Here is a 21,165-nt window from a genome sequence, read left to right as displayed (position 1 = left end):
TTTGCACCCTTTTATACCATTCGTAATTTTAAGGGAAATTTCATATATGGTAAAGAATGCTCATATTATGAAGGAAGTGATTTTGGGTAATAATCTGTCATGAATATAAAATCAAGAGAGAAACAAGTTCACTTCCTCCATGATTGAGCAGACATAATTGACATCTCTGCTCTGGTTTTCTTGAGCTGGACGACATATCCAGCTAAAAGTTTTCTTTTCTGATTTTGTCATTTATTACACCAGTCATAGTGCAATAGTTATTTATACAACAAGTGACCAACCATTTTCAAACTTACTTTTTCAGTTATTGGATCCAAGTTAAAATAGAGATGTCTTAGGAATGGTCTCAAACCCAAGGCGCCAAATCGCTTGTAAATGAAAATTCTTTGCAACTCCACATATTTCAATATTTTTTGTGCGGTAGATGCCAGAGAATGTACCTGATTAAAGAACAAACGCCATAATCTGATGGTAAAAAATTATAAATGCAACCCACCCTAGCAGGCATATTTAAAATCCATCCGTAAAACAGCCTAAATACATTTTCCACAACAAAAACATTCAAAATCAGTCCTTCAATAATGGATACCAGCCACAAAAGGCTGGTATCCAAGGGTATCCAAAATCCACATATTACTAGGGATGTCAAACAGAGCATTGAACAAGTTATGACAAAAATCCTGAAACAAGACAAATTTTGTTTTAAAAAATTTTTTAATAAAAACTAATATACAGGGTGGTCCAGTTTTAAGTGTCAATAATTCACCATTTGATAGCTAATCAAAAAATAAGTTGACTTGCATTATGTCATTTTTCTGAAAAACGTTTCCTAAGGAAGATACAGTCCTCCAAATTTCCATTTAAAAAATCGTTTTATAGTTTAAAACTGAACATTCAAGACTTGTGAAAGTCCAAATTTGTACTGAATAGTCTAAAAACTTGCTTTTTACTACTAGGAATGGTCTTATGATTCGCTTTCTCAGACTGCCATCCTGGTTGAGTGTCTGAAACTGGCATTCAAGAACTAAAAAAAGTCCGAAAATCAAGACAAAGATTGTATTGTGCATGAAACTCATTTTTTACTACTAAAAATAATATAAAAGTTGACTTTTAATGCTAGAATTGACTTTACTAGGACTAAAGAGAGTCCAAAAGTATATTTTCAAGACTTTAATTGGTGTACAACTCAATTTTCTGGACTGGACAACAAGTCTAGAAGTAAATTAAATTTTCATTTCATTTTCATTTTCATTTTTTTTTTTCATTTTCATTCGGTACCAACATTTTTTACTTTTATTACTGAAGAAACTTGACTTTTGGAAATAGTCTTAAACTCGATTATTCAGTCTTAAAAAGCACTAAAAACAGTCTGAATTTCTTAGAGGTGCTACAATTTATTGCACCTATGAGTGTAAAGTCAATTTAATAGTGAAGAAGCTTGAAATAACATTTTCAATATTATGGTCAGTGGACAAACTGGCTTTTAGGCCTGATAAGTCAAAAACTTTGTAAAGATAGTCTTGAAACTCGATTTGAGGCACTGAAAACAGCCTTAAAACACTAAAAACCGTCTAGTTTATTAAGAAATACCCGAATTTTTAACACTGAGGTGTCTAGAAGTCGATTTAATAGTGACAAAGCTTGGAATGCCATTTTAAGTCTATGAAGAATGTAAAAATTGTTTTTTAAGTTTGCTATGTCAATAACTTGGTGAAGATAGTCTTGAAACTCGATTTTCCAAGCTGAAAGTAGTTTTAAAGCACTAATGAAAAGCAAAGTAAAAAGCACGAAAAGTTAGTTTTCAAGACAATTTTCATGAAATAATGTTAATGTCTTGCATCTAAGACTATTTTCAAGACTAAAATATTGAAATTTGTCTTCAAATTATGAAAACTTACTTCAAATGCAAATTTTAAGCTTATGATGTCACATTTCATTAATTCAAAGTCACTTTTTGGTGTTCAAGTAAATTTTTAAGGTTTAAATGTATAGATTTGTAGTAAAAAAATCTAAAAAAAGTAGTTTTTTATGTCTACAAGTCAATTTTTAATATTAAAGTCTCCCGATTTGCATGAAAACTGGTTACAAACGCAATTTTTAAGCTTCTGAAATTAATTTTTATCTTTTCTGAGTCAATTTTCAAAACTAAAGTCTTTCAGTTTGTCTGGAAACTATGAAAACTGGCTACAATAATATTTTTTAAACTTCTTAAGTGAATTTTCCGTTTCCAAGACAATTTTTAAGTTGGGTTGGGTTAGTTTTGGGTCTTTGTCCGTAATAACGTGTAATAAAGTGCTTGTTTCAAATTTGATCAATATTGCTCCAACGGTCTGACAGTTATGACAAAAAAACGATTTTTTAAACAGAAATTTGAAGGACTGTATTTTCCTTAGGAAGCACTTTTCAGGAAAATGGCATAATAAATGTCAACTTATTTTTTAATTGGCTATGGATTGGTGAATTATTGACATTTAAAACTGGACCACCCTGTAGAATGAGAAGGAAAGTTAAGAAGGCAAACGTGGGAAAATCCCTTAGTTCAAGCAGTGAGGACAACAGCTCCAGATCCAGACATTTTTCCCTTAATTCCATCCAGGAAACTGCAGCCAGGGTTTGGCTTTCGTCTTAGCTATTGACCCAGACAACTAAAAAACCTGTACCCTTACCAAATGAAACTAAACTCTACTTCTCTTCAGAACATCTTCTTATCCTCAAGGAACACAGAGGAAAAATTACAAAAAAAAATAAGACAAACTACCAATCCCTACAAACCTTACAGTTTTTTTGTTTACAAAAATATTTCTCTTTTTCCTTGATAAGCGGCCAAAGACTTGAAATGTTGATCTGATTAAACCGCTAAAATTAGAGCAAATGTCAGAGTTAAACTTAAACCACCCAGCTGATATTCCCTATCACAGTTGGAGAAACGCATTCTATCAGAAATTCAGGAATCTCTAGAGAAGTAAGCGAAAGCAACTCATATCGCACACTACAAGCTGCGGTTCAACAGCACCACGTCCAGCAAGAGGAAATGTGGGTGGAGGTGAAAAAGAAGATGCAGAAATCATCATCAGTCTTGTTTTGATGACTTTGTTCACTACTGCTCAATCATGTTCTGAAGTTTTTAAGCCATGATATTCTTCTTCTTCCTGTTGGTTTTCTATCATAAACTTTACCGAGAATAACGGACTTTGAAAGGTGAAATTTGCATTGGTTTCTCATTATATGTCCGAGGTACTCAAGCTTTCTTCCTTTGATGGTGTTCATTACTTCCAAGTTCTGTCCATCACTTGGTCACTCTGTCTTAAGGCTTGCAGTTTTCTTTGTTTTGCTTCGGTTAATGTCCTCGAGTCCATCCCATAGAAAAGATATCCTGAGAGTGGTCTCAATTATGATCAGGCTTCCCAGATAGGTAAACTGTTGATCGTTAAGCCGTATATTCCACTAGTTTCTCTAGTAATTACCATGAGTTTGGTTTTAGTCATGTTAATCTTCTTCTTCTTTTTAAGGTGCCTTATTCATGGCGACAATTCTGATGTTTTTGAATTCGGTCTTGTGCGGCTTTGAAAAGTGAGTATTTCTTTCTCCCGATTCCGCTTCTTCCTTCAGTTTTTCCTTTTATAATCAGCTTCAGAAATTGGTACTTGGAATTCCTAAATATATGGCCCAGGTAGGCTGCTTTCCTTCGCTTCACTAAATGCAGCAGTCCTCTTTCTCTTCCCACTAGATTTAGTATCTCAGCGTTGTTTGTACGATCTGCCCACGGAATTGCAAAGATTCTCCGGAACACTCGCATTTCGAATTTAATGCTGACATATGCCCTTTTCTGTGCATTGGAACCCTCCTGGAGCAAAATTAAAAATTGCCAAAATTGCACTTTTTACAAAAATTACATTTTTTCAATTTTTGAATGAACTTTTTTATTTGACGTCTATGATTTCGTTCATTAGTTCTTGCATCTCGTTCATGTTGTCAGGGAAAACCATAATATCATCTGCGTACCGGATGTTGTTCATTCTTCCATTCAGCTAAATTCCTGTCGCTATTCTCAAGAGATTCAATATGAGTGGCGACAAGATACAGCCTTGCTGAGACTCCTCTAACAATGTTTACTGTGTTGGTTTGTTCTGATTGATTTCAGCAAAGGTTTCGGATGATCCTTAGATCGATATCATCCATCCCCGTATTAAAACAGGCAAAAATAGCACAGTTCATATCCCTGCAACGACAGGAACTGACAGGAATACTTGTTGCATCTCTTGTATCCATGCCCTTCATAAATCCAAATTGTGTATGTGAGACTGTTTCCTCCCAGATCCTATAGATTGTTCGATTAATAAGAATTTTGAACAACAGCTTTAACATGTGACTCATAAGACTAATTGTTCTTTAGTCACAACACGCATTGGCTTTTTCTCGTACCATAAATTCAGAGAAAAGCCGTTCTTTTGGAATGTTTCCAGTATTGTGAAAGCAGCGAACGGAATTCTCAAGAGAAGTATTGATAGAATGTGACAGAAAAAGCTGACAATGGCGGGTTCCTGTCACATTCTACAGGTCTTTCCATTGATAACTCTATTCTCTACTATCGAGAATACGCACCCAGTCAGGAATGCGATATACTCTTCTTCAAGCAGCCTGAGGAATACGTTCCTGGAGCCCTTCCTTCCATTATATTATTACATTTTTTAATACCATAGAGCAACTGCCAAAGCTTATTTGATTTGAATGTACAGGAAACAAAGCGCGAAGATGTGGATTGAGATACAGAAAACCAACCAAAAATTACTACTTACCAACTGATGTGTATCAACAGGATGTTATATTCTTTTTGTGGCTTCTTCCCAGTTTTAACACTTTTATTTTTTACGGCGCTAATTTTAATTAGAAAAATCCAAGGAAAGTGCAGAAGTACTGCCACTAGATTTCCAACGACGGGGGTCCAAGCGAGTTTCAAGCGAAATCCAAACTGGTTAGGATCTATCATATCTGATTCATCAAATGTGGGTAAGGAATACAGCAGCATGATCGTTAAATACATTGAGGTTACGATTGAATTTATGAAAACTGCTCGACTGGTCCGGCTTAATAATGGATCTGAGCGGCTACAAGTAATATCAGATCAAAAACAACTATTACAAATACGTAGTGAGGTCTTACGATAAATTCCATAAATGAACCTGGTTTTGTAGCTTGATACCGAATAAACTGCTAAGAGCTTCCTTGACTTTTTGAAGTGTGGCAAACTTAGACTTGCTAGGTAGAGGTGCATTTTCCGTTGGTTTGCTAGGTGGGAGAACATATTTATTTTGTCCCTCGTGCAGTACTTCAAACCATCTGTTCACTTCAAAGGTCCAAGACATACTTTGTCTGATGTCGTACACTTCAACTCTGGTACAGTACCTGAAAAATAGTACGAGTGGATGAAGTAAGTATAAATTAATTGAAATCAATGTTAATCCATTAGTCGGCATATGCCATGTTTAGAGAGTAGGGCTTTTTTTATATCGGTAAACAGCGTTCTCAAATCGTAACCTTCTGTAAAACAACATCGAATCCTTTCCGAATCAAGTACTCGCGAAACTGTTGATGGTTCCAATCCACTTCATCCAGTAAGGACTGAACCAAGGGGTAAGTCTCCTCAGATTTCGAGGATGGTAAAATAATATAATGCACGAGGTAAGGTTGAGAGCAGAATGCACGTAGTTATGCACGAATAATAATAGATTTTGTCACTGAACCGATTTGGTATAAATAAGGCTCGACATTCGTTAATAAGGCAGACGGTAGAGGACAGTCAGAAGACTCCGTCTCGTGCCACGAAATGTAGTCAACCCGAATTCTGCAAACCATTTTCAAAACTATAATAATCGCGAGTGGCAAACCCTCCAGAAAGCTGCTCTCATCATTGTTTAACAAGTGTAAGTATGATTTTATTATTACGCCACCAAGAAGAGCAGAATATGCTGATCCCAATCTTTCTGTTGTTGACAATTTTTGAGAGATGTCGCCCTATGGTCTTATTGAACCTCTCGATCATACCATCCGACTGAGGAACGTTCACCCAGGAGAAACGTTGACGAATTTTGTCCAAAATGTTAGGTTAGGTTAGGTCTTTCCTCTAGAAAGTACCAGCTGCTTCCAAAAGTCTTTTCCATCGGCTCTTCCATGATCTTTTCAGTAAGCCGTCTTCAATAGAGAGATTTCCTGCCATGTTCATCATCTCTCATCTTGTTCTTGTCTCATCTATGTCATTGTCTTCTAGTTGATCTTCCTAACTTGATCGGGACTCTATTTATCATCGGCTTCCAGCTGAACCAATCTGATTTAGTTATCTGTATTTCCTTTAGTTGGGCTGTTAACTTAAACCTTCTTAATTTGTTATAATTGAAAAATTAGTTACCACTTTGTACTTTGACCAACACCGTCAAACCAGATTTCCAGTTCTTGTAAATCGCCCAAAGATTTGCCAGTTGCCAGTACGAACCAGGTTTCCGAATCTCTTTGAAGCATCGCAATGTCAGGATCTGGATAATTGACAACATGAGGCTAAAATACAGTTTGAAAATAAACATAAACGTTGTAGCAGAATAGCGTTTACTAGCGATGGGTAAATTATCGGTAAAGTAAATATTTTACTTTACCAGGAAAATTTGACCGGTAAATTACAAATACTGCTGGCAGTTTAAATTTTGGCATCACTTTTCTCCCTGACTGTATTAGATAAAACTTGAAATAAAGATTTCAAAAATGTGCTTAAAACAGTCATTTTCCTACTCCAAGTGGGTTTTATAGGCGATTTTGTCCTGATTGTTCTTGCAAACTGTGTTTCTGCCAGTTGAAACTTTGACACCACTTTTTACCTTGACTGTAGTAAATTTTGGGGTGTTTTTTCACGTTATCGGATAGGAAATTTAACGAGGATTTCAAAAATGTGCTTAAAACAATCATTTTCTTATCCCAAATGAGTTTTATAGGCGATTTTGTCCCTGACTGTTCTTTCAAACTGTGTTTCTTGCAGTTCAAACTTTGACACCGCTTTTTTCCTTGAGTGCTGTAAATTTTGGAGTGTTTTTTCACGTTATCGGATAGGAAATTTAACGAGGATTTCAAAAATGTGCTTAAAACAATCATTTTCTTATCCCAAATGAGTTTTATAGGCGATTTTGTCCCTGACTGTTCTTTCAAACTGTGTTTCTTGCAGTTCAAACTTTGACACCGCTTTTTTCCTTGAGTGCTGTAAATTTTGGAGTGTTTTTTCATGTTATCGGATAGGAAATTTAACGAGGATTTAAAAAATGTGCTTAAAACAGTCATTTTCCTACTACAAGTGGGTTTTATAGGCGATTTTGTCCTGATTGTTCTTGCAAACTGTGTTTCTGCCATTTGAAACTTTGACACCGCTTTTTACCTTGACTGTAGTAAATTTTGGAGTGTTTTTTCATGTTATCGGATAGGAAATTTAACGAGGATTTCAAAAATGTGCTTAAAATAGTCATTTTCCTACTACAAGTGGGTTTTATAGGCGATTTTGTCCTGATTGTTCTTGCAAACTGTGTTTCTGCCATTTGAAACTTTGACACCGTTTTTTTCTTTGACTGTAGTAAATTTTGGGGTGTTTTTTTATGTTACCGGATAGGAAATTTAACGAGGATTTCAGAAATGTGCTTAAAACAGTAATTTTCCTACTACAAGTGGGTTTTATAGGCGATTTTGTCCTGATTGTTCTTACAAACTGTGTTTCTGCCAGTTGAAACTTTGACACCGCTTTTTACCTTGACTGTAGTAAATTTTAGAGTATTTCTTCAGGTTATCGGATAGGAAATTTAACGAGGATTTCAAAAATGTGCTTAAAACAATCATTTTCTTGCCCCAAATGAGTTTTATAGGCGATTTTGTCCCTGACTGTCTTTTGAAACTGTGTTTCTGGCAGTTCAGACTTTGACACCGCTTTTTTCCCTGAGTGTTGTAAATTTTGGAGTGTTTTTTCATGTTATCGGATAGGAAATTTAACGAGGATTTCAAAAATGTGCTTAAAACAGTAATTTTCCTACTACCAGTGGGTTTTATAGGCGATTTTGTCCTTGATTGTTCTTACAAACTGTGTTTCTGCCAGTTGAAAATGTAACACCGCTTTTCTCCTTGACTGTATCAAATTTTGTAGTGGTTTTTCAGGTTATCGAATAGGAAATTAAATAAGGATTCTAAAAATGTGCTTAAAATAATCATTTTTGTGCCCCAAGTGGGTTTTACAGGCGATTTTGTCGCTGACTGTTCTTACAAACCGTCTTTCTGCCAGTTGAAATTGTAACACCGCTTTTCTCCTTGACTGTATCAAATTTTATAATGTTTTTTCAAGTTATCGGATAGGAAATTTAACGAGGATTTCAAAAATGTGCTTAAAACAATCATTTTCTTACCCCAAATGAGTTTTATAGGCGATTTTGTCCCTGACTGTTCTTTCAAACTGTGATTCTTGCAGTTCAAACTTTGACACCGCTTTTTTCCCTGAGTGTTGTAAATTTTGGAGTGTTTTTTCATGTTATCGGATAGGAAATTTAACGAGGATTTCAAAAATGTGCTTAAAATAGTCATTTTCCTACTACAAGTGGGTTTTATAGGCGATTTTGTCCTGATTGTTCTTGCAAACTGTGTTTCTGCCATTTGAAACTTTGACACCGCTTTTTACCTTGACTGTAGTAAATTTTGGAGTGTTTTTTCATGTTATCGGATAGGAAATTTAACGAGGATTTCAAAAATGTGCTTAAAATAGTCATTTTCCTACTACAAGTGGGTTTTATAGGCGATTTTGTCCTGATTGTTCTTGCAAACTGTGTTTCTGCCATTTGAAACTTTGACACCGCTTTTTACCTTGACTGTAGTAAATTTTGGAGTGTTTTTTCATGTTATCGGATAGGAAATTTAACGAGGATTTCAAAAATGTGCTTAAAATAGTCATTTTCCTACTACAAGTGGGTTTTATAGGCGATTTTGTCCTGATTGTTCTTGCAAACTGTGTTTCTGCCATTTGAAACTTTGACACCGCTTTTTACCTTGACTGTAGTAAATTTTGGAGTGTTTCTTCACGTTATCGGATAGGAAATTTAACGAGGATTTCAAAAATGTGCTTAAAACAATCATTTTCTTACCCCAAATGAGTTTTATAGGCGATTTTGTCCCTGACTGTTCTTTCAAACTGTGTTTCTGCCAGTTGAAACTTTGACACCGTTTTCGGTCGTTGAACCGTGTTCAAATTTCAAACCACAATTTCAACTGATTTAAATATTTGTTGCACCAAACCAGTTTTTTCCTAAATAACTCAAAAACAGTGAAAGTTACGAAAAATGTTTCTGATCAACTCCTTAATCAAACGCCGTAAGTTTGCAGGACCATTTTGGCCAGTATACAGAGTGTGCAAGAAAAGTATGGTGGTTCACTATTTTTGTCACCCTGTACGCAATTTTTAAGATATAATTTTTTACTTCACACCCCTGAAAAGAGGTGTTCAAAATGGTTCTTTTAAGTGATTGGACCACCCTGAACTCTCAAAAATAACTGAATTATAGGGTGTTCAAATTTCAAACCACAATTTTAGCTGATTTGAAAGGTTTTTGCTAAATAACTCGAAAACGGCGAAAGTTACAAAAAACTTGCATGAGACTAAAAATATTCTTAATCAGCTCCTTAACTCAGCACCGTGAGTTTGCAGGACCGTTTTTGCTTCTAGTATACAGGGTGTGCATGAAAATTATGGTAATTGACTGTTTTTGGTCATTCTGTACGCAATTTTTAAGATAGAATTTTTTGCTTTACACCGCTGGAAAGAGGAGGTCAAAACGGTTAATTGGAGTGGTTCAACCTCCATGAACTCTCGAAAATAACCGAATTACAGGGCGCTCGAATTTCAAACCACTATTTCAACTTATTTGAAAGTTTGTTGCTTCAAACCATTTTTTGCTAACAAGTCAGAAGAGAGCAAAAATGTTCGTAAAGAACTGCTAAACTCATTCCTGGAAGTTTCACAGTCCGTCAGTGTTGGTACTATACAGGGGGTGCATGAAAATTTTAGTGACTTTTCAAATTAATGACAGCCATGAAAGGAAGCAAGTTTCAAAATCGGTAAATTTTCCTGTCACACTGAATTTTACTTACCTGTAGATTTACCCCCATCATTAGCGTTTACCTACCAAACTCTCTCCTTTGGAACCACGCAGTTTAATTCCCACATTCGATGTGGTTCCTGCCTGTTTCTTCTTTCCCGTTGTGATTATTAGAATGTACGGCACTTGATATAAACTGGGCACGTCACTCAAGAAGAATACTTTATCAAGTACCTATTTTAAATAGTAATGAGTCGTATTAAATTGGACGTGAAACTGTTCTTACATTATCCGATTTCTCAAACGAAGCAATGAACAATGCAACAACAAAAAGGAGAAAAGTAAGAGCGGTGGCAATGAACACCACCCAACAAAATTTTAACTCCAAAGTAAAGTCACTGATCAATAGTTCTTGTTCCAAGTTGACCTGCACGTCTGCCTCATATCCGGTAAACACAGTGCCAGCCTCGCAATGGCACGTTATGCTGTCAGTTTGAGTTTTAGCTCCCTAAAACCAGTAATCGAATACAAGATAATCGAAAGAATAAGGAAAAAAACCAGGCAGGCGTGGTCCCACAATCTTGACGTATCATTCCAGGTGTAGCAACCTAGAGTGGTAGCTGAGAAAACGTATACTGAATCAGGCTGAAAAACCAGTAATGTTCATTATGTTTAACAGATTTTCGTCACATACTTTACACGACATATTTTCGCTTGGCAGGACACTTAAAAACCAAAAAGTATCACAGTCTTGAATCTGAGTTATGTGAAATATGCTGCGAGTCGATGTGGCAGTTTTCCTATGCTCAGTAAAGTAAGTATACGAGGGTTTTTCAAAATGGGTGATGGTAACCTTCAACAAGATACAAAGTTAAGCACGATAAACTACAAAAAGCATCCTACACACGTCATAAGCATCTACTAGAGATATGTTCTTGAATGTGATTGTAAATCCACGATTTTTCCTCACATAAATGCGATGAACTGATAAAGTTTCGTATAAAGTTGCTTCGCTTAGCATAGAAATTGATTTTTTAGGCAATACAGCTTCGTGATGCTTTGCAGTATCTGCAGAACTTGCATTGTATGGCAGAGATAATGTAAATTGATCTGTGGAGATATACATGTTAAATCCGAAACAAAAAACTGTTTAAATTACTTGAAGCTGCGTCGTTTCTGTAAGAGCTTGGTGGTGAGGAAGTTCCAGTGAATTTGAGAAGTACCACTGGAGTTATTAGAGAAATTGGATGGACAAACCAATACGGATTTTCATTGGAAGAACACATCTGTGGCAAATAAATATCACTTTTTAACACATCTTAATACTTTTTCAGCTTACTAAAACGTCAACAATTGCAATTTTCTTGTAGAGGCATTCTTTCGAGGGTTGTACCCAAAGATTGATATTTTCAGTCGCCGTAACTTTTCTGTAAGTAACTTCGGGACAGAACCTATGAAAATGCCTCTATTACTAGACCAGTCAGTTCAGGTGAAACCACTTACATCCGACCAGTTATTATGGTGAGAAACCCTTTTTCAACGATAACTGGGTCTTCTTCCGGTACCATGGTAAAAGCCATCATTTTAGCATTTGAAAAACAAATCATTTTCATGTTGTTTGCTGCAATCTCAAACTATAAGCAAAGCCGATTAAAACTTTGGATTATTCTTCAATTATTTTAGTTTACGTTACACAATGTTACGTTACGTTACAGTTATTAATACTGATATAACCTCTACTAAACCAATGTACGATATTGGAATTTCTTGGTATTTAGGTACGTTTCAAAGTCAATATAACTTTGCCTAGAAAAAGTGTGGGTGGAAGAAGAAGGAAAATGATTTTGAAAGGTCAGAGGATCATTTTTACAGTAAAGTAATGGAAATACTAAGATATTTTATAATTTTCTTAGTTAGCATACCTTGGCAATGCTATCAGATGATTTTTCGTCATCCACGTAATCCGGATAGTCTTCGGGCGGTAATTGAATTGGTAAAGCTGGAGCAGGCGTGGGAGGAAGTGTTATAAGAATTGCTACGGGTTTTACCGCTTCAGGATTTTCTTTCATCACTTCTTGGGAACAGGAAGCCATCGATCTAACACCACCATAACCATATGAATACATATTATATGATAACCCAATGTAACTGACAGAGAAACATTGATAATTGCACAGGCAAGACAAAGACACAAAAGCATAGTAAGCAAAAACAATTCCGGCAATGTTGCCGGAAATGGCTTATTGGCACTAAGTTTTTAAACAAATGTACACAGAAAACGAACAAAACACAGTCTTACGACGTCATTCCATTGGTCCTCTGTCAAATCCCTGGACTCATTATTGTTATACCTTCTTTCCATGGTTCCTTAGGTTAGGTTTGGATTAAAATCATTTAAACATAATTCCCAAAGTAACACTTTGAACCAGAACTTTTACATGCACAAAATGCTGAGGGCAGCTTTCTGGAGGGTTTGTCACTCGATAATTATAATTTAGAAAATGGTTTACTATTTCATTAATTTACGAACCCGTTGCGGGTTGCACAATTCGGGATGACTACATTTTGTGGTACGAGACGGAGTTCTTACCGTCTCCGACCGGATGTCGAGCCTTTTATTTATACTAAATTGGTTCAGTGACAAAATCTGGTGCTCGTCGCTTATTGTTGTCCATATTTCTGCATAGCAACAGTGATGATTTGTCACCCGCTAAAAATAGGTATGATACACTACTTGTCGTCTCAAAACCAGCAAAGATCGATTCCGCTGTTGTTCTAGTCTGGATAATTGTTACTTTTGAGCCATTCTACGTCTGATGGGACCACATTAGACGCTGAATTTGGCTCGTTCGTGGTCAATCTGTGCCAAATTGTATTCTTTCGTCTCAAAACCAGCAAAGATCGATTCCGCTGATGTTCTAGTATGCATAATTGTTACTTTTGAGCCATTTACGTCTGATGGGACCAATTGGACGCTGAATTTGGCTCGTTCGTGGCAATCTGTGCCAAATTGTATTCTTTCGTCTCAAAACCAGCAAAGATCGATTCCGCTGATGTTCTAGTATGCGTATTTGTTACTTTTGAGCCATTCTACGTCTGTTGGGACCACATTGGACGCTGAATTTGGCTCGTTCGTGGTCAATCTGTGCCAAATTGTATTCTTTCGTCTCACAACCAGCAAACATCGATTCCGCTGTTGTTCTAGTCTGCATAATTGTTACTTTTGAGCCATTTTACGTCTGATGGGACCAATTGGACGCTGAATTTGGCTCGTTCGTGGTCAATCTGTGCCAAATTGTATTCTTTCGTCTCAAAATCGGCAAGGATCGATTCCGCTGTTGTTCTAGTCTGCATAATTGTTAGTAGTGGTATGCTGCAATCGGATTGCAACCTTACCTCGTGCATTTCATTATTTTTACCATCTTCGAATATATCTGCTAGAATATCTGCTTTAATTTACATTTTTTAAATAATACGAATTTCCAATCGTGACAATATTCGTTTAAAAGCCTCTATTTCTATCGCTTTAAGTTTTTTTCGGTTGGCCTCTGTTATCCTCCAGGATTCTGCGCCCTACGTTCTTCCCTGTCTCAGTACTCCAAAATACTCCATTCAAACAACCAATTGTTCTCCTAGCTTGGGTTACTCGCTTTTCAATCTCCTTGTCATCTTTAGCTGTTGTGTCAAAAATAACTCCCAAGTAGGTATTCATTTGCAGGATTTTACTTTGTCGTTCTCCAGTTGTCCAGTTGGTAGGTACTTTGTTTTTTCTGTATTTATCTCCAAACCCCATAGTTTATATTCCTCCTGTAGTTTTCTCGTTATATACTCCTTATCATTCGCTATGATAACCTGATCGTCCGCGAACTGTAGAGTATATTGCACGTTTAAATTGTAAAGCATTTTAACAGTTAAACGAGACGTTTGTTTATTATTTTAATGAACGCCTTAATCTTGTTTCAAAATTTTGTGTTGTTGTTTCTGGAGGGTTTGGCACTCGATTATTATAATTTAGAAAATGGTTTACCATTTCATTTAGGAACCCGGTGCGGGTTGCACAATTCGGGACGACTACATTTTGTGGCACGAGACGGAGTCTCTCCCTTACTAACGGATGGCGAGCCTTATTTATACCAAATTGGTTCAGTAACTATCTATCTTCGTCTTGCTAATGCAATTATCAATATTTCTCTGTCAGTTACATGTTACATACATTAAAAGTACATTTTTTGCTTTTAAAAAATTGCAATTTTCAAGCAGCAAAGTTGTTTCTGCACATAACATACGACTTGTCCAGGTTAATCTTGGACGTCCTGAATTGTCAACTCCTGGTGCTTTTGCTATGTTACGTTTGGAATGCAATTTTAGGACATACTTGTCGCTATTTAATAAATAATCAATGTGAAAGCAGTTGACTGAACTTACTTCATAGTATGCTGCACTTGAGATCTCATCCAATCAGGATTGTTGGAGTATTTTATCTGAATAATAAAATAATTCTGAGTTTATTGTACAACATCCTTTTCAGTGACGTAATGTCTGAAACAGACAAGTGAAAAAAGAAAACGTTTTGAATGCGACGTTGGCTTCTTCACTTGTCATGATTCGGTCCACCATGTACAGTATTGGCATAAATCATGGTCCTAACCTGATTATATAAAATTGGTCTGGCCTTCATACATATCTCCGATACTATACTAGTATAATCAGGGTCAGCTTCCTTTTGATTGTCATTAATTATTGCTAAGGTATCAATCACTTGTTGTGCTGTTCCTGGTTTATCCAGGGGTATCTAAAAAAATGCAGAAACCACAATAGATAATAGATTTTCACCTGAAACTAAATTTGTACCAATTTTAAAGCCGTTGCTACTTGAACATTCAGTTCGGTCTTAACTTCTTGAGGCACGTTATCGGCTTTAGAGTATTCTTGAACTAGAGATCCCACTTCCTGAATAGCTAAGTCGGTATATCCGGACGTGATGGAATCGTAGGTATCTTGCAGTTTAATAATTATCAATTTCTTCCCTTCGTTGACTGGTTTTTTGTCCAGATCGAACGCCTTGGACACCTTTGATTAACATAGTGTGTATTGGAAAAAAATATTTATTAATAGGACGTACGGTAGCTGGTTTTAAAATCGGTTCAGTGTGTCCAATATCCAGATAAGTAACGTTGATGAGGACGTTTGCTTCTGCAGGCAGGTAAAAGGATTTTCCTTCCAGACTGTCTCCAGTCACCAACAAAACAGCTGTAACATCGAAAAAGAACCATTAACGGATTTTATACAGTGTGTGTAACATATAGTACGTACAATAGTACAATATACATACAGGGTGGTCCAGTTTTAAGTGTCAATAATTCACCATTTGATAGCTAATCAAAAAATAAGTTGACTTGCATTATTTCATTTTTCTGAAAACCGTTTCCTAAGGAAGATACAGTCTTCCAAATTTCATTTTAAAAAATCGTTTTATATTTTAAAACTGAACATTCAAGACTTGTGAAAGTCCGGAAAATCAAGACAAAGACTATATTGTGCATGAAACTCATTTTTTACTACTAAAAATAATATAAAAGTTGACTTTTAATGCTAGAACTGACTTTACTAGGACTAAAGAGAGTCCAAAAGTATATTTTCAAGACTTTAATTGGCGTACAACTCAATTTTCTGGACTGGACAACAAGTCTAGAAGTAAATTAAATTTTCGGACTATTTTATTACTAAAAATTAGTTCTCAAGACTATTATTGTAGCATTTGGTACCAAAATTTTTTACTTTTATTACTGAAGAAACTTGACTTTTGGAAATAGTCTTAAACTCGATTTTTTAGTCTTAAAAAGCATTAAAAACAGTCTGAATTTCTTAGAAATGCTACAATTTATTGCACCTATGAGTGTAGAAGTCAATTTAATAGTGAAGAAGCTTGAAATAACATTTTCAAGACTATAGTCAGTGGACACACTGGTTTTTAGGCCTGATAAGTCAAAAACTTTGTAAAGATAGTCTTGAAACTCGATTTGAGGCACTGAAAACAGCCTTAAAACACTAAAAACAGTCTAGTTTATTAAGAAATACTCGAATTTTTAGCACTGAGGTGTCTAGAAGTCGATTTAATAGTGACAAAGCTTGGAATGCCATTTTAAGTAAATTGTTTTTTAAGTTTGCTATGTCAATAACTTGGTGAAGATAGTATTGAAACTCGATTTTCCAAGCTGAAAGCAGTTTTGAAGCACTAAAAATAGTCCAGAATTCGAAGAGAATCAAAAGCAAAGTAAAAAGAACGAAAAGTTAGTTTTCAAGACAATTTTCATGAATCTAATGTCAATGTCCTGCATCTAAGACTATTTTCAAGACTAAAATATTGAAATTTGTCTTCAAATTATGAAAACTTACTTCAAATGCAGATTTTAAGCTTCTGATTTCACTTTTCATTAGTTCAGTCACATTTTGGGGTTCAAGTTAATTTTTAAGGTTTAAATGTATGAATTTGTAGTAATAAATTCTTGAAAAAGTAGTTTTTATGTCTACAAGTCAATTTTTAGTATTAAAGTCTCTCGATTTGCATGAAAACTGGTTACAAACACAATTTTTAAGCTTCTGAAATTTATATCTTTTCTAATTCAATTTTCAAAGTCTTTTAGTTTGTCTGGAAACTATGAAAACTGGCTACAATAATATTTTTTAAACTTCTTAAGTGAATTTTCCGTTTCCAAGACAATTTTTAAGTTGGGTTGGGTTAGTTTTGGGTCTTTGACCGTAATAACGTGTAATAAAGTGCTTGTTCCAAATTTGATCAATATTGCTCCAACGGTCTGATAGTTATGACAAAAAAAAACGATTTTTTAAACAGAAATTTGAAGGACTGTATTTTCCTTAGGAAGCACTTTGCAGGAAAATGACATAATGAATGTCAACTTATTTTTTAATTGGTTATGGATTGGTGAATTATTGACATTTAAAACTGGACCACCCTGTATATTGGGATTTCTGAGAGTCAGATGTAGAGAATTTTACGAAAAACTCTTTTCCGGTTTCCAAATTTAATTAAATTTTGTTAAATTGGTTAAGTTTGAAACTAACCAATGTTACCGCGTTTACCCGATCTTAATAAGTGGGTGTAAACCTACTGGTACAACCTTCTAGTGGTAATTTGACAACTGAAAGACAATAAAAAGCTCTCCAACCAGCATTTTGGACTATTGAAAGACAGAAGAAGCTTTCCAGTTGTAGTTTGACAATTTAAAGACAATAAATAGCTCTCCAAACAGCATTTTTGACTGTTTAAAGGCAGTCCAACGACTATTTTGACAACCAAAAATCTACAATCTTCCACATCTTCTAGTGCTTGCTAGACAAATTAAAGACAATTAAAAAACCCTCCAAACATAATTTTTGGCTATTGAAAGACAGAAAGAAGCCTTCTGAGTATCATTTGACTACTTAAGGGCAGTAAGAAGCTTCCCACGACTATTTTGACAACCAAAAGTTATCTGGAAGCCTTCCAATTGTAGTTTGACTACTTAAAGACAACAAGAAACATCCCACGACTATTTTAATAACCAAAAGACATCTAGAAGCCTTCCAGTTGCAGTCTTTCAATTTAAAGACAATAAAAAGGCCTCCGAACAGATTTTTTGGCTATTGAAAGACAGAAAGAAGCCTTCTGAGTTTCATTTGACTGCTTAAGGACAGTAAGAAGCTTCTCACGACTATTTTGTCAACCAAAAGTTATCTGGAAGCATTCCAATTGTAGTTTGACAACTTAAAGGCAGTAAGAAGCTTCGCACGAATATTTTGATAACCAATAAAGACCTCTAAAAACCTTCTAATGGTAGTTTGACAACTTAAAGACACTGAGTAGAACTCCAAATAGCATGTTTGACAAACAGAAAGAAGCTTTCTAAGTTTTATTTGAGTACTTCCTAAGACAAAGCGATATTTCTATGTGAAACGTTCGTATGTGTCTTTAAGGACACATATTAAATTTCTTACCGGTATTATCCTTATGAACAGCAAATACTTCAAAATGCGCTCGATCTTCAAAAGCTTCACACTGAACACTAAATACCGTTTTCAGAGCTTGACCGGTAGTGGGAGTTAAAAGACAATTTGGAACATCCGGCAACTTTGTACTCAGCTGAAACTCAGCGGACATTCCATTTTTTCTTCCACCTGTCATCAAAAAATAGAAATAAGTTTAGCTTATTTGTTTATCCTACAAAATAGTATTTTTTTTAATTAATTTAAGTTTTCAGATTTTTCTATGAATCGAGTAAATTATCGAGAATTTTCGTTTACAAAATAATTCCAATCAACTTCATCCGTCCTCATTATAAAATAACTCAATTATTTGACATTTTCACTAAAGACACTATACAGGGTGTTTAAAAGAGAATTGTCAAGACTACAAATTGGTATATTCGGTCACCCTTTAACTGTCAAAATAACCGAATTACGTACTGTTAAAGTGCAAACTTGCAATACAAGATGTTTAACAGTGAATTGTTAAAACTACTCACGCCAAACTTTGAAAAACCGAAAAAATTACAGTTTTTCAGACTCTAACACTTTGTCCACGTGGAAAATCATGAAAATTACATTCAAATCAACGTTGCCAAAACTATTGCTTCAGTAATTTTGGCAACGCCGAAAAGCTCAAAATAAAATTCGATTTTATCAATCTGGTTAAGAAAGTTTAACAACATTTTACACCTCCATGAAGGGGGGTTTTGATTGTTCCTAAAGCAAAACAAGTTATTTGCAATGTAGTCTAGTTTGTCATTAGAGTGTCAACTGTCAAAAACCGCTCTACAAACCAATAAAGCTATAAAACGTATTTAAAAAACAGCACCATTTGGTTAAAAAAGTTTAACAGCCATTACACCTCCATGAATAAGGTTTTGACTATTTTCAGAAGCTAAATGATTCGCTTGACATGTAGTCTAGACTAGTCATTAAAGGGTCAACTGTCAAAATCCACTCCACAAACCAATAAACCAAAAAAATTATAAAATACACTTGAAAAAGCGCAGAATCTGGTTAAAGAGGTTTAACAGTAATTTACACCTCTATGAATGGGTTCTTGACTATTTGTGAATGAAAATTTTGTGAGGTTAAGTGACACTTAACAGATATATTTCTTACGATTTTTACAGATATGACAGCTGTCACGTGACGTAATAAAAATGTTTCCTAACGTCAAAACTAACAAGTTTGGCTCCATGTAAAGCGTAAACCCAACTTACAGTGCAACTCCTTAAAGTAAGACATCTATTTGGCAAATTATACTTTCAGGTTACTGCTGAGTGAGTTTTGACAGTTTTGACAACTATCACGTGACATAAAAAAGTATAAAAGTGTTTCTTAACGTCAAAATTGACAAATTTGGCTTCATGGAACTGTAAACACAACTTACAGTGCAACATTTCAAAGAAACACGTCTATTTGGAACTTTATAATTGCAGGTCACTGGTAAGTGAGTTTTGACAGTTATGACATCTGTCACATGACGTAAGAAAAGTGGTTCCTAACGTCCCAACTGTCAAATTTGGTTCCATGGAACTGTTAATACAAATTTCAGAGCAACTCCTCAAAGTAACACACATCTATTTGAAATTTTATACTTTCAGGTTACTGGTGAGTGAGTTTTGACAGTTTTGATAACTATCACGTGACGTAAAAAAGTATAAAAGTGTTTCTTAACGTCAAAATTGACAAATTTGGCTTCATGGAACTGTAAACACAACTTACAGTGCAACATTTCAAAGAAACACGTCTATTTGGAACTTTATAATTGCAGGTCACTGGTAGGTGAGTTTTGACAGTTATGACATCTGTCACGTGACGTAAGAAAAGTGGTTCCTAACGTCCCAACTGTCAAATTTGGTTCCGTGGAACTGTGAATACAAATTTCAGAGCAACTCCTCAAAGTAACACACATCTATTTGGAATTTTATACTTTCAGGTTAGTGGTGAGTGAGTTTTGACAGTTATGACAACTATCAGGGGACGTCAAAAATGTATAAAAGTGTTTTTCTTAACGTTAAAACTGACAAATTTGGCTTTATGGAGCTTTAAACACAAGTTACAGTGCAACTCCTTAAAGTAAGACATCTATTTGGCAAATTATACTTTCAGGTTACTGCTGAGTGAGTTTTGACAGTTATGACATCTCTCACGTGACGTAATAAAAGTGGTTCCTAACGTCCCAACTGTCAAATTTGGTTCCATGGAACTGTTAATACAAATTTCAGAGCAACTCCTCAAAGTAACACACATCTATTTGAAATTTTATACTTTCAGGTTACTGGTGAGTGAGTTTTGACAGTTATGACAACTATCACGTGACGTCAAAAATGTATAAGTGTTTTTCTTAACGTTAAAACTGATAAATTTGGCTTCATGGAGCTTTAAACACAACTTACAGTACAACGCATCAAAGAAAACCATTTATTTGTTATTTTATACTTGCAGGTCACTGGTAAGTGAGTTTTTGACAGTTATGACAGCTGTCAAGTGACGTAATAAAAGTGTTTCTTAACGTCAAAACTGACAAATTTGGCTTCATGGAGCTGTAAACACAACTTACAGTGCAGTGCTTCAATAAAACTCATATATTTGCCAATTTATACTTTCAGGTCACTGGTTAGTGAATTTTGAGTGTTATGACAGCTGCCACGTGACGTAAAAACAGTCTGAATTTTCAAATCTGGCTCCATGGAGCTATAAAGACTACTAACAGTGTCTATGAATTGTTGCTTTTGATGTGCATTTATTAGCTTTTTCATCATCATTCTTTTGAATTCTCTTAAAATTTCTTAAATTCTCTTGGCATTTTATTCAAAAATAAATTTCTGAGAGTTTTCTACTTATCTAATGGTAGATAAAATAAAATTGCTTTACCTATAACCTGTATTCTGGCCATATACTTTTCATTTTTGGCCAAAGCGACAGGGTTTAAATAAAAAGTAAGATCTCTCCTGCTCTTTAAAGTTTTGTACGAAATTTCGTTTTGTTCTCCTGAAAATTGTTTATTAAAGCATTCTACCTGAAAAACTCGTCA

At 35.1% G+C, this 21,165-nt stretch overlaps 1 protein-coding gene across 2 annotated transcripts in view; it reads right to left on the bottom strand.

Annotated features, from left to right (window-relative positions):
- LOC145724532 (uncharacterized) overlaps positions 1–21,165 on the bottom strand; it is a 44,499-nt gene that overhangs the window by 16,636 nt on the left and 6,698 nt on the right. For both annotated transcript variants that reach the window (XM_081972870.1, XM_081972869.1), the window contains exons 8-27: positions 21,006–21,122; positions 18,096–18,275; positions 15,223–15,350; positions 14,952–15,170; positions 14,749–14,892; positions 14,526–14,581; positions 12,023–12,197; positions 11,604–11,734; positions 11,440–11,551; positions 11,260–11,386; positions 11,008–11,210; positions 10,795–10,953; positions 10,659–10,745; positions 10,387–10,608; positions 10,188–10,334; positions 6,404–6,549; positions 5,161–5,403; positions 4,797–5,105; positions 497–680; positions 297–440 (exon numbers count right to left, since the gene is read on the bottom strand). In XM_081972870.1, the coding sequence (XP_081828996.1) occupies positions 297–440; positions 497–680; positions 4,797–5,105; positions 5,161–5,403; positions 6,404–6,549; positions 10,188–10,334; positions 10,387–10,608; positions 10,659–10,745; positions 10,795–10,953; positions 11,008–11,210; positions 11,260–11,386; positions 11,440–11,551; positions 11,604–11,734; positions 12,023–12,197; positions 14,526–14,581; positions 14,749–14,892; positions 14,952–15,170; positions 15,223–15,350; positions 18,096–18,275; positions 21,006–21,122 (3,233 nt within the window). The remainder of the gene's footprint in view (positions 1–296; positions 441–496; positions 681–4,796; positions 5,106–5,160; positions 5,404–6,403; positions 6,550–10,187; positions 10,335–10,386; positions 10,609–10,658; positions 10,746–10,794; positions 10,954–11,007; positions 11,211–11,259; positions 11,387–11,439; positions 11,552–11,603; positions 11,735–12,022; positions 12,198–14,525; positions 14,582–14,748; positions 14,893–14,951; positions 15,171–15,222; positions 15,351–18,095; positions 18,276–21,005; positions 21,123–21,165) is intronic.

The sequence above is a fragment of the Ips typographus genome, linkage group LG2 (genome assembly GCF_016097725.1).
Source record: "Ips typographus isolate SLU linkage group LG2, UJ_Ityp_2.0, whole genome shotgun sequence".
NCBI lineage: Eukaryota > Metazoa > Arthropoda > Insecta > Coleoptera > Curculionidae > Ips > Ips typographus.
This window is presented reverse-complemented; position numbering and strand designations above follow the sequence as displayed.